This window comes from Pseudonaja textilis, chromosome Z (assembly GCF_049901715.1).
Source record: "Pseudonaja textilis isolate UNSWEBS1 chromosome Z, rPseTex1.2, whole genome shotgun sequence".
Classification (NCBI taxonomy): domain Eukaryota; kingdom Metazoa; phylum Chordata; class Lepidosauria; order Squamata; family Elapidae; genus Pseudonaja; species Pseudonaja textilis.
The window spans coordinates 113,025,607-113,037,990 of NC_142008.1; the positions used below are offsets into that span (position 1 = coordinate 113,025,607).

The window sequence follows — 12,384 nt, forward strand, 5'->3', positions numbered from 1 at the left end:
TTCTTTAATAATGATATGATGATATATAAGTTTGCATTGACAATAAGAGTTATTATATAAGGTAATTGTAATTGTGACTACGAAATGAATGCACAAAACTGATGAACCAACTGACTCACTGTTTGTATATAAATACGGGAGAGCTGATGCTTTTATGTTTTGTCTGTTTGTTTGTGTTAAAAACAATAAAAAAAAAATTATAAAAAAAAATGTATTCCATTTGTAGGTAAGAATTCTTGACACATGCCAAAAGGAAGGAAGGAAGGAAGGAAGGAAGGAAGGAAGGAAGGAAGGAAGGAAGGAAGGAAGGAAGGAAGGAAGGAAGGAAGGAAGGAAGGAAGGAAGGAAGGAAGTTGCAGCAGTAAATGATAACAGAAATGGATCAAATGAAAAAATGGGAACCATATGTGAGAAGTCTTTCCATTACTTCAGTTCAACCTAAAAACAGAATTTTGTGAAATAACTGATTATAAGGTTCTGATGAGCTTGACATATAGGTAGTTGATTTTTAAAACTTTTTTTTCATGAGCTGATGTTTCTTGTTCAGTTCAGGTCTCATCACAATGATAAAACACTTGGGAAAAAAGATACAGACCAGTAAGCCAGCACTGGAAGCAATCATGGAGAAGATCTCCACAGCCAGCATATATTTTCCCCTTGTGCTTAGATAGGTTGGGATAAAGCACAGCCAAACACTGCAGAAGACCAACATGCTGAAGGTTATGAATTTGGCTTCATTGAAACTGTCAGGTAACTTCCTGGCTAGAAAAGCAGCAGAGAAGCTGATCACAGCCAGGAAACCCATAAATCCCAAAACACTGTAGAACATAGTGACTGATCCTTCATTGTACTCCATGATGACTTCTTCAGGCATTGAGTGCATATCAAAATCTGGATAGGGAGGAAATATTCCCAACCATGTGATGCAAATAGTAGTTTGAACAAGGCAACAAAATAGAACAATGAAACTGTCTATTCCTTTCCCCACCCATTTCCTCATTCTAGATCCAGGCTTGGTGGCCATGAAAGCTAGAACCACAACAAAAGTTTTTGCCAAGACACAAGAAACTGCCATGGAGAAGATGATTCCAAAAGCTGGTTGTCGAAGGAGACACACAATCTTATCAGGTTTCCCAATAAATAATAAAACACAAAAGAAGGAGAGGAGGAGAGAAACTAGAAGAGTGTAGGTGAGATTCCGGTTGTTGGCTTTGACAATGGGAGTGTATTTCTGTTTAATGAAGATCCCAAGCACCAGAGCTGTGATAAAAGAAAAAGAAAGAGCACAAATAGCTAAACTGATCCCCAAAGGTTCTTCATAGGATAAGAAAGTTATGCGTTTGGGAATGCATGCATCTTTGTCATGGTTTGAATAATGACCTTTTGGACAATGAGAACAGTCTTCCATATCTGAAAAAAGAAAACAATTCTGTGCATTGTTTTTTCATTCATCAAGCCTTAGTGTTGCATAAGTCTGAGAGAGAAGCTAGTTATCAATAGTGACATTAACTACTTAGCCATTTTAATATGAAATCATATTTACTGAAGATTACTGAGGATTAGAGAAAATCCGAGGGCCAGAAACCTTGGCCCATACCCAAAGCCTTTACCTGTCAAGTATTTTACTCTACCTTGGATATCATATACTATGTATTATCTGAATATCATTCTTGATTACAAATACGTATGTAATCAGGGGTGGAATACGACAGGGTTAACTACCGGTTCAGGATTTATGACCTTTCCTGCCCACTGTGAGCCTGTAAATCATCATTAGCATGCTGCGTGCCAAGAAGCAGCCTTTGATACAGCCCTCTTTTCTTTCTTTTTTTAACTGCAGATGTGCCTCGTTTGGCAACTGAAGTTGAAAAATTTAACAGATAATCAGAGTTGGAAGGGACCTTGTGGTTCATCTAGTCCAACCCCCCATCTAAGCGGGAGACCATACACCATTTCTGACAAATGGCAGTCCAATCTCTTCTTGAAATCTCAAGTGATGGCATTCCCACAACTTCCGAGAGCAAGCTGTTCCATTGGTTGATTGTTCTCACTGTCAGAAAGTTTCTCCTTATTTCCAGGTTAAATCTCTCCTTCTTCAGTTGCCATCCATCATTCCTTGTCTGGCCTACAGGCACTTTAGAAAATAGTTTGACCCCTTCCTCCCTGTGACAGCCCCTCAAATATTGGAAGACCGCTATCATGTCTCCTCTGGTCCTTCTCTTTGCTAGACTTGCCTAGCCCAGTTCCTGCAACCGTTCATTGTATGTTTTAGCCTCCAGTCCCCTAATCATCCTGGTTGCTCTTCTCTGTATTTTTTCTAGAGTCTCAACATCTTTTTTATAATGTGGTAACCAAAACTGGATGCAGTACTCTAGGTGTGGTCTTACTATGGCTTTATAGAGTGGTATTACTACTTTCCTTGATAAAGCCTTAGTAAGACCACACCTAGAGTCAGGAAATAATCAGGAAATAAAGATCAGGTAAGAGGCCGGGTGAGTGGATGGGCAAAAAATCTTCAGAGCTACCAGTTCTACAGAGGTGGACAGAACTGACAGAAACCCACCCCTGTATGTAATGTATTTTTACAATCCCTTTCACTGTGAATAGCTTGAAATGCAAGGGAATTTCCACACATAATGGAAGTTACGTTTTAATCTTTACACACTGCCCAGAGTCACTTGTGTGACATTGGTAGTCATATAAATAATTGAAATAAATAAATAATCCAAATAAATAACCCTGTTAATAAGATAGCTTATTCCATTACTTCTCAAAAACCTTTACCTTCTTTGTTTGCAATTTTTCCTTCTGGACATGGATAGCAATCATAGCAGCAAAATGGTTTTGATTCCTTCTTCATCTTGCTATGCCCTCTTTGGCAAGGATCATTACACAAAGAAAGGGGATGTGTCTATCCAAAAATTGAGAACATTGTTAAGATTTTTTAAAAAGCTCTTGAGTAATTTCTATCCTGCTGGATAATTTAAAGGTCAGGCATGGAGTAATAACTACAGTTGAACTATTATAACAACTTTATTGGAAAAGAATACTTGATCTGCAATGATGTAATGGAATATCCAGGGGTGGGATTCTACCAGTTCGCACCTATTCGCTAGAACTGGTTGTTAACATTCTAAGCAGTTTGGAGAACTGGTTGATAGAAGAAATTACTGGCCTAATCTGGTAAGGAAGGCAGGAAGGAAACATTCTGGTGTTGCTTACAGAAACTGCCTCTCCATTAACTCTTTTTGGCAGGACTAGACTTCCTGTCTCAGGAACTTCTCTGGAGTTTTTTTTCCCTCCTTTGCTGGCACTTTGCTTGTGTGGAGTGACCATTCAAAGTTACAATGGCACTGAAAAAATGATTTATGACAATTTTTCACACTTACGACTGTTGCAGTATCCCCACAGTCATGAGAGGCCAGGCGAAGAGATGCATGGCTCGATGTGAGTGATATTGAGTTGGCCAATAACATGACCACCAAGCCATGTCCATCCAGTCACATGACCACCAAGCCACACCCACCAACTAAGCCACACCCACAGAACCGGTCATTAAAAAAATTGAATCCCACCCCTGGGAATATCCACCCTTCTTTGAATGTCCCCCCCAAAGTTTCTTTAACTGGCTGCTGAAGTCAAAGTGTTCTTCATCCTTCAGATGAATGAAAAGGTCTTTGCAGCTGAGATCTTCTACTAGGGAGAACAATCTTAGCATCACCTTCTCTATCAAAGTACTAAGCAGCACTGTCTGGTGCACCATGCCTTCTATGTATGTGTCAGTATTCCATGCCTGAACAAAAAGGTAGTGTTTTAATCATGATTTCATAACCATTATTTTGCACATTTTGACCCATCTTGAGGCTGATGCTGTGCCTAAGCCCAATCCATTATGTACATAAACCCACAGCTACAGTGTTCTGCATATTTTAGCATTCATTCTTCCATCGTTACATGTGCAGACATTTTCATTTGTAATTTATTTGGTGGCAGAAAAAGCTTAATTTGCATTTTATTGTAGTCCTGTGAGAAGCAGTGTAGATTTGCTACAGTGAAGCCTTTTGCAGAATAGCAGTGACAGATTTCACTTTTCTGATGCAAAAAGTTCAGCTGATGAATGAAGCCACTTGGAGGGCATCAAGTCATTATGGGTCACTGATGAAAAAGAAGGCATCTCTCAGACTTCTTCCTCAATTGAAAAGTTTCTATCTTTGATGCCCTTTGGGATTGATCCATGATATGGAATTGCCTAGCCTGAAAGGCTAAGATCACCAGATCACCAAAGGTTCTGGCCAATGGCCTGGAGAAGGCTAAACATTGGCCAAATGACATCTCCTTTGCAGCACTGATCAGAACCTTAGTCACATAATAGAGATATGTTTGTCTCCTTTTGCCTATGGCTCACACTTGTAGAGTATGCTAAGGAGAACTCCTTTATAGATCTAACCAAGCTTTTAGTAAAGGGCCACAGATGGCTCTACCCTGCATGGCTTAAGTCAGGGGTGTCAAACTCAAGGCATAAATCTGCCCCCCAGGGCCAGCCTAGAAATATCAAAGGACTAGTGTGTGGTGCCTCTGGAGGTTAAAACAGGCTAAGTGCGGGGAGCCTGCACCTCATTTCACCCTCCATGGCCTCCTGCAGCCAGAAAAGGACTGAAAATGGGCCAAAAACAGGTTGCACTCCCAATTTTGGGCTGCAGCAGGACATGGAGGGCTTAAATGAGGCACAGAGAGCCACACATGGACCCGTCCACAACCTGTTTTGGCCAGCAGAGTGCTGCAGGAGTAATCCGTCCCACATTGCCAGCAGCAGCCCAAGGAGGAGAACTACAATGCTGATCGGGCCCTCAAAGAAATCCAGTTTGAAAACCCAGGCTTAAGCTATCGAGCTGGGGAAAATGTCACAAGATACCAAAAGGGTTCTAGATTGGCTGCCTTTAGTTCATAGTGCAAGAAATACTGCAGAATGTGAGAACATAGCCAGCTAAAAGCCATCAGCACACAATAAAAGAGCTCCAGAATAGTCACCCCCATTGCTTAGATTGGAAGCACATCAGCCAGAAAGCAAACTATTTTGGCCTCTCCTGACATTTGAAAAGGAAAAGACTGAGAGGAGTATACAAACAGAAAAAGTGGAACACATAGTCGATTTGCTTTGTTCTTACAAGTAAAAGGACTTTGGGTTGTTTTTTTTTTTTCACATCTGAAAATAAGTTTCATGTGACATTTCATTGAAAGAAAGAACCTCTTCAGATCTTCATATATATTTTGTTTCCAGTTTATTTCTGAAAACAAAAATCTTATATGTACTGGGCTTTTTGCCTTTTATTCATATTTAGTCTGGCAGCCTGAGAATGAATTGAGAGAAAACAAACTAGTATAAAATCCTATTTGTGAATTGACAACTTGAAGAACAATTATGTACATATTGAGAGGAAACAAGACCTCCACAGCATTGCTTCCAAGTATTTTTTAGACTACTCTTTTTCAATGTAGCATCCTCTAGGCCAGTGTCTTTTTTTTTTTAACCTGGCAACTTTAAAATATTTAGATTTCAAATTCCAGAATTCCCCAGTCAGCATGGGGGGGGGGGAGGGGTTGAAGTGCACACATCTTAAAGTTGCCATGTTGAAAAAAACCTCATTGTTTAGATGGATTGGAGAATATTATACGTAGCAATAGCTCTTAGACTTATATACCACTCCATCATGCTTTATAACATTCTCTGAGTGGTTTACAATGTCAGCATATTACCCCTAACAATTTGAGTGCTCATTTTACTGACCTTGGAAGGATGGAAGGCTGAGTTAACCTTGAACTGTCCAGGATTGAATTCTTGGATGTAGGCAGCAGTGGTGGGATTCAAAATTTTTTACTACCGGTTCTGTGGGTGTGGTTTGGTGGCTGTGTCTTTATATGTGTCACAGGGGAAGGATACTGTAAAATCTCCATTCCCACACCACTCCAGGGGGAGGATATTGTAAAATCCCCATTCCCTCCCCACTCCTGGGGGAAGGTTACAGCAAAATCCCATTCCCTCCCCACCCCACTAACCTGCTTTCCAGCTCCGTTCTCCTGTGAAGGGCAACAAAAGAAGACCCAGCCTATCAGCTGGGACTCAGGAGTCGGAGAATAGATGGGAGTGAGGCCAGTCAGAGGTAGTATTTGCCCATTCTCTGAACTACTCAAAATTTGTGCTACTGGTTCTCCATAACTGGTCAGAACCTGTTGAATACCACATCTGATTCTAACCACTGCACCACCATGGCTCCCTGTATCATTCCTGTCTTGAAAAATACATGTTGAGTTGAATAAGGATAATGAGACTTACATGCTGGCATATAAATGGGATATCAGACTGAATATGTAGGGGTATGCTGAGTTTAAAAAAAAACATGTTACATATAAAATAGCAGTCTAATTTTCCTAACAAAGTTTTAGATTCTATAAGTAAGAAAACACTCAGAGCAAGACATATAAATAAGATTTTTTTGTAGCAATTTATGTTTTGTATCTAACTACAAACATGGGATATGAAAGTTTCTTTTTCTGTCCCTAGGAAATCAGCCTTCAAAAAGGAGTAGCTTTAATATTTGTTTTTCTCAGAAAAGGAGCTGAGAAATACATTTGAATTCAGAATGCTTTTAATGTTGCTTAAATGAAAGAAAATGCAGCTAGTCAGAACTCACCTTGTTAAAACTTTTTGACCACATGATAGAATCTTCAGAAATGTCGAAGAATTTATCTGGGGAAGCCATGGGATCTATCCTTCCAACCTGGATCCTAAAAAATGAGCGGTTTGGGAATGTGACCCATTTATTAATATCAAATCCACCAATGAGTTCCCCATTTTTGTCAAATGAAATCTTTTCTCCAACAGTATTGTTGAATGAAACTCTTGTTAGGAAAGGATGAAGCTAAATTAAAAAGAAGAAGGGAGGGAAGATAAAATATTTCAGAACCATTCATTGTTCTATTTATGGTCAGAATTCATTTTGTTCGGTCTTAGCCTGAGGAAGAGATGAAAAAGTACACATATATTGGATTGCATTGTTCTGGAATGGAGGGCTTTGAAAGATGTTAGTAGTATACATTGTTAAAAATGTTTTTCCCCCTTTAATGAGTTTCAGCCTAGTATTTCAGTATGTTTTCAGCAGAAAGTATTTATGGGACTTGTATTGTTATTTATCTGAGAAATGGTGAGGAATATAGAAAATATGGAATAGAAAGAATATGGAATATGGAGAACCAGTTTGCTCTAATATTTAAGGCACTGGGCTAGAAAACAACAGACTGTGAGTGTGACTGCTTTTTAGCCATAAAAAGCAGCTGGGACAACTCATCCTCTCTCAGCCCAACTCACCTCACAGGGTTATTATTCTGCAGGGAAAAGGAGAAGAAAGGTATGTTGGATATGTTCACTGCCTTGAGTTATTTGCAAAAATAATAAAGACAAAAATAAACAAACAAAATTGGATATGAGGGATATGAAAGACTGTAAGATACCATCTTCAGCAGAACTGTGAACACCTCTAACCCGGGAGCTGATTCAAAGACAGAATCAATTTCCAAGTTTTTTATGTAGTGATGTGCCTCTATTGCTATGAGTTCGATGTCTCCTTCAGTGTGTGAGCCATAGCAACAAGATATTCCTTGTTTGGAGGGCACTGTTATAAATGCAGAGGAGGTCTTCCATTGTTTGTCTTGAATTTTAATCAAACCAATGGGCTAATCACCATAAGGAGATTGTGGTGTTAATACACAATTACTTCCTATGTCCTCTGTGGTCCTAAGATGGTGTAAATATGTACTTGGTAGACATAGACTTTATATGTCCCAATTTCCTTTGGAGTGAATGATCTGTATGGCCTATTTGAACTTGCAGCTCTCCTGCATATTTCTGCTCTGAAAATTACCTGCCACAATTGTTGATTCTGAAGCTTTGATGCTCTTCTGCCCACAAGATAGTTGTTCTTGAGTTTTGAAGAATGCATTGACTCCAAAGCATACACAACAGCATAGACTGCATTGTATATATTATAACTGTGTCCAGATGTGCTAAATTCAAACACAGATGTTGGAAGGGTTGCCATTTTCTCTTTCCTTGTACAAATTTTACCTACATCAGAGCTGTAAAACAAGCACCTGAATGCATGCTGCCAGAAACTCCTTAGAAACCCATCGTGTTCTACCATTGTTGGATTTCTCATTAGAAGAAATTCCTGAAAGCCTGGCACCTCTTTTGAGTGAACTGAAAAGGATAAAGTATTTTGGAGGAAATTTATATCCCAATCTCTTTGAAGAGATATGGATGTGAAAACCATTTCAGCATTCATGATCCAGACCTTTGTATTTACTGATATATCCTCCACTTCTGCATACTGCACTGACATTTTCAAATAGGTCATGGATTGCATCGTCCCGTATAAGATAATCACTTTGGCTGTGCTTTTCGCAAGGGTAGAATAGGTTTTGTGTGTTTCATCCATCACATTTGTAAAGTCACTGTAAAAAGCTACATTTGGGAACTTTCCTATGAAATCAAAGCAAATGCCCTTCTGAGAAAAAACAGGGAGCACCTCCTGTACAAATTTCTCCCCTTGGTCATCATTCATAGCAAGAACTCCAATCCAGATCCATTTAAAGTACAGCAATAGCTGGAGGAGGCCCTCATGTTGATGGGATTCATTTGGAAACATTTGTTGGAAGAAAATTGCTTGAGTCTCTTTATCCATGATTCGAGCGGAGCCATAGGTCAGCTAAGAAAAATGATAGGGAAGAATGAGGAATGTGTAAAACTGGTTTTCTTCCTGAATAATGATAATTACTCTCCCCCTCCCACTTTGGAATAGTCTTCATACTGGTGATTACCTGGACAAATTCCTTCAGTTTTCTTAGCAAGATTTCACAAGTGGTTTGCTATTTCCTACCTCCTAGAGCAGAGCAAAAATGATTGGTCCAAGATCACTCAGTTGGCTTCATGCTTAAGATGGGACTAAAACAGTTTCAAACCCAGTACCTTAATCATTACATCAAAGTGGCTTTTTAAATGGTGTTATCCTTTCTAAATTATCATTCTATTTTTCAAAGAGCAGTTGAGATATATCAGGGATATACTCATATGTGCCTATGATGATTTTGAACAAACTGGGCTATTTCCATTTTTTTCCATGTAGACACAAGAGCATTTTGAATGTATTGTTGTATAAACATCTGGACAAGAAATAAAGCCTACTGTCCTTAGGAGGAAATTGACTTGAACATATGCTTTATTGCTCAAGGCTGGAAGAATACACACATACAGGCAGGAAAATGTTATATATATAGGAATATTGATACATAGCAACCTGCTATATGGTTTGCCAAGTGTTCACACTGATTATGAAATCAATAAAAAGTCAAAAACAGAATTAAAGCCTTTTTCTAAAAAATAGATGTCTCTTAGCTTTAGAGGAAATGTTTACTTTTGTGAAGCCTCATTTATTACTTCAAGTAGATGCTTGAAGTAATGAGTGGGTCTTCACAAATTGAGTTGAAACTAAAATGATGTATTGCTTTGTGACCCAGAAACAGATTCTGGAATGAAGCTATTACGTGGATGAAAACTTAAAACAAAGACCAGGTAATGTCCATACATGTAAACAAAACTAGATTGTAAGTCTGTTTCACAAACTGGAAACTTTATGCATAATTTAATTCAAGAATTTTCTCTCCCAGCATAATCTAAGTTGCATATTTTAATCATACTCTTTCCCAACCCTCACCTACAAACTGCATCCAAACAACCACAAGAAATGGCTAATTTGGTTCATATTGTGTCATCAACACACTTTACCTGGGAAACTTTATAGATGTCCAGTATGGTTGCCATGTGGAGACAGATATTAGGTGCACCAATGACTGCAGCTGGGTTGTTTTGAATGCCACACTTAAAATTAGGGCTGAATCTATTTTGAGCAAAGAGAAGCTCCATTGAGGCAAGGTAGGTCCAGCTTGGACTGAAGTAGCTGTTATAGATGTTGAATCCCATGGTGACATTGGGTAAAATCTGTGGATTTTCATTGATTTCTTTTATAGCAAAAACTAAGGCCAGAATGTGTTGGTAACTCTGAAACAACACCCTGCAATGAAAACTGAATGCTGTTTTAAAAGTAAATGGTTCCAAAAATATTGAATATATTTATGTTGAAATCACCTTAATGCTGAGCATTTCATCAATTGTATAAAAAAATCATGGTTTAATTAAGTAAATGCAAAAAATCCTCCTGTCTGGATATTTCTGAAAAATCAAGCATTGGCTTTAAATAAATATAATTTGCATCATTAATTTTGCACTTATGCAGTATTCATGGTATCACAAACCAGTTTCATAATAGTGGATGGAAACTAAGGGTTAAGAGTGTTACTTCTGGTACCAATGATGCAAAAAAAGAAGAAGGATTTGTAGCTGATCTTAGCTAATGTTAGATTAATTTGAGTCAAGCTTGGCTCTTGTACTATCCCTTGATTGTTTCTCTTTAATGGTTAAGTTATAGACATAGTTTTCAAAGTGTTTGGGTATCATTCATACATTCTATTGAAGAATGCCAGTATTGACAAAAAGTTTCCACATCTCTGTGTTAATGTTAAAGGGTTGTTCTGTAAGAAAGATGGGTGATTTCCAAGCGTGAAATACAAATAAATATTTATTTTTAAAAAACTAATTAAACAGATTACTGGGGTTTGGTTGCTATAGTAGAGATTACCTTGAGAAACATATAATTCAACTCAGGGGTAAAAATGCAAGACTTACGCAAAGTCATCAACAATTTCCAGAGAAGGATGTTGAATGAAAGCAACAGGACTGGAAAAGACATAGACTTGAGAAATAATGCCAGCAATTCTGAGCTCTCCAGTCTGAACATATTTATGAAGAATAGGGAGAGGTTTACTAACATTGCAATTACGATGATGGACTTTACACACCACCCAGGCATTGATACTAATAAGGAAACAATAAATGCCACCATATTGCCTAAAAGTCTTCCTTCCTCTGTATACACATGGACCTGTTTTCACTTTGGCAAGTGCATATTTCCAAATCATAGATCCTGCCATGATTCTCTCAATTGTTCCCAAGACCAAACTGGACAATACAATATGTCAGTGATCAAAGGGACAAACTCTTGTCACCTCTGAATTTTTGGGAGGAATTAATAGTATTCTTTCTCTTTCTCTTTTCCACACTAATACTTTCAAGGTTTTGGCAAAGAAGTAGAGATAATAATCTCTAATTGGATAATTATAAGGTAGAATAGATAATCACCTACTCAGAGTTATTCATTCCATCTCACCTTAAAGAAGAAACAGTATAGATGTTTTATGTGATGTGGATCAGGGAAAGATAAAATCCACAGTACTGGGTCTATTAAAAGTCATTTCTCCTTCCATCCTTCCCTCCCTCCCTCTCCCTTTCCAACACACATACAGAACAATGTTTATCACTGGTTGTTACTTACAGCTCACCAACACATTATTAATAATCTATATCCAATATAATACAAATACAACGAGACTGCCTTTTCTCAGGCACTAGGTGCCAGGCCCATAATTGCATAGAGACAACTCAGTCTGAAACCAATTTTCACAACATGATAATGTTGCTGATATGGGAGCCAGACCCTGCAACAAACAAAAGTATGTCTACTTTCCCCCCATATTTGCCCCAAGTGCCCAAGCCCCATTGCAGGCCTCAACAATTCGCACATAACATTAGAGGTGACTTGATGCTTGTCCTCTAATGTGATATATTCCATCACCAGCCAGCAATGCCCCATAGGATAAACAGAGCAGACCTTGTGAAAGAGAATTCATGGACAAATGTTTTTTAATGTTTTTTTAAATGTTTAACATTAGGACTCCAAACAAGAACAAAATAATATCAGAATATTTCTATCTTCCAAGACACTTCATTCCATAACTCGTAATAGTCTTTTTTAAAAAAAAGAGACTTCACCAAAGGATTGCTGAAGTCACATGCACTAAAAGATTTTAGGATATCTTGGGTCTCAGCTAATATAATGGGTTTTTAACACATTACAATTGTTAATTTAAAGTACTTATAATTTGGTTCAGATGACAATGAACTAGCAGTAGTGACCATAATATAAATGTATTTGGTCTATACCAATTTCTCACTACCATGGTTTTGTTTTGGTCAAATTGAAATCCCTGTCTCATGATACTGTTTAAAAAAATTCTCATTGACAAAATTAATATTCTTTGATAATCATTCTCAATAGATAAAGAAAATCTCAATTTCCAAATCTCAATGTACATTAAAATTAGATTTTACTTTCATGATTTTGTGAAACTCGCAATAAATAGTTCTTATGAAGAATGGGA

General features: G+C 38.0%; 1 protein-coding gene across 1 annotated transcript; it reads right to left on the reverse strand.

Annotated features, from left to right (window-relative positions):
• Positions 1 to 508: 508 nt before the first annotated feature.
• On the reverse strand, positions 509 to 11,097 carry LOC148124283 (vomeronasal type-2 receptor 26-like). Its single transcript, XM_087917260.1, has 6 exons — positions 10,793 to 11,097; positions 9,836 to 10,007; positions 7,917 to 8,759; positions 6,690 to 6,917; positions 2,785 to 2,911; positions 509 to 1,410 (listed from the first exon to the last, which is right to left on the reverse strand). Exons 1-6 carry the CDS (start codon positions 11,095 to 11,097, stop codon positions 509 to 511), a joined length of 2,577 nt encoding a protein of 858 aa, XP_087773386.1.
• Positions 11,098 to 12,384: the final 1,287 nt, after the last annotated feature.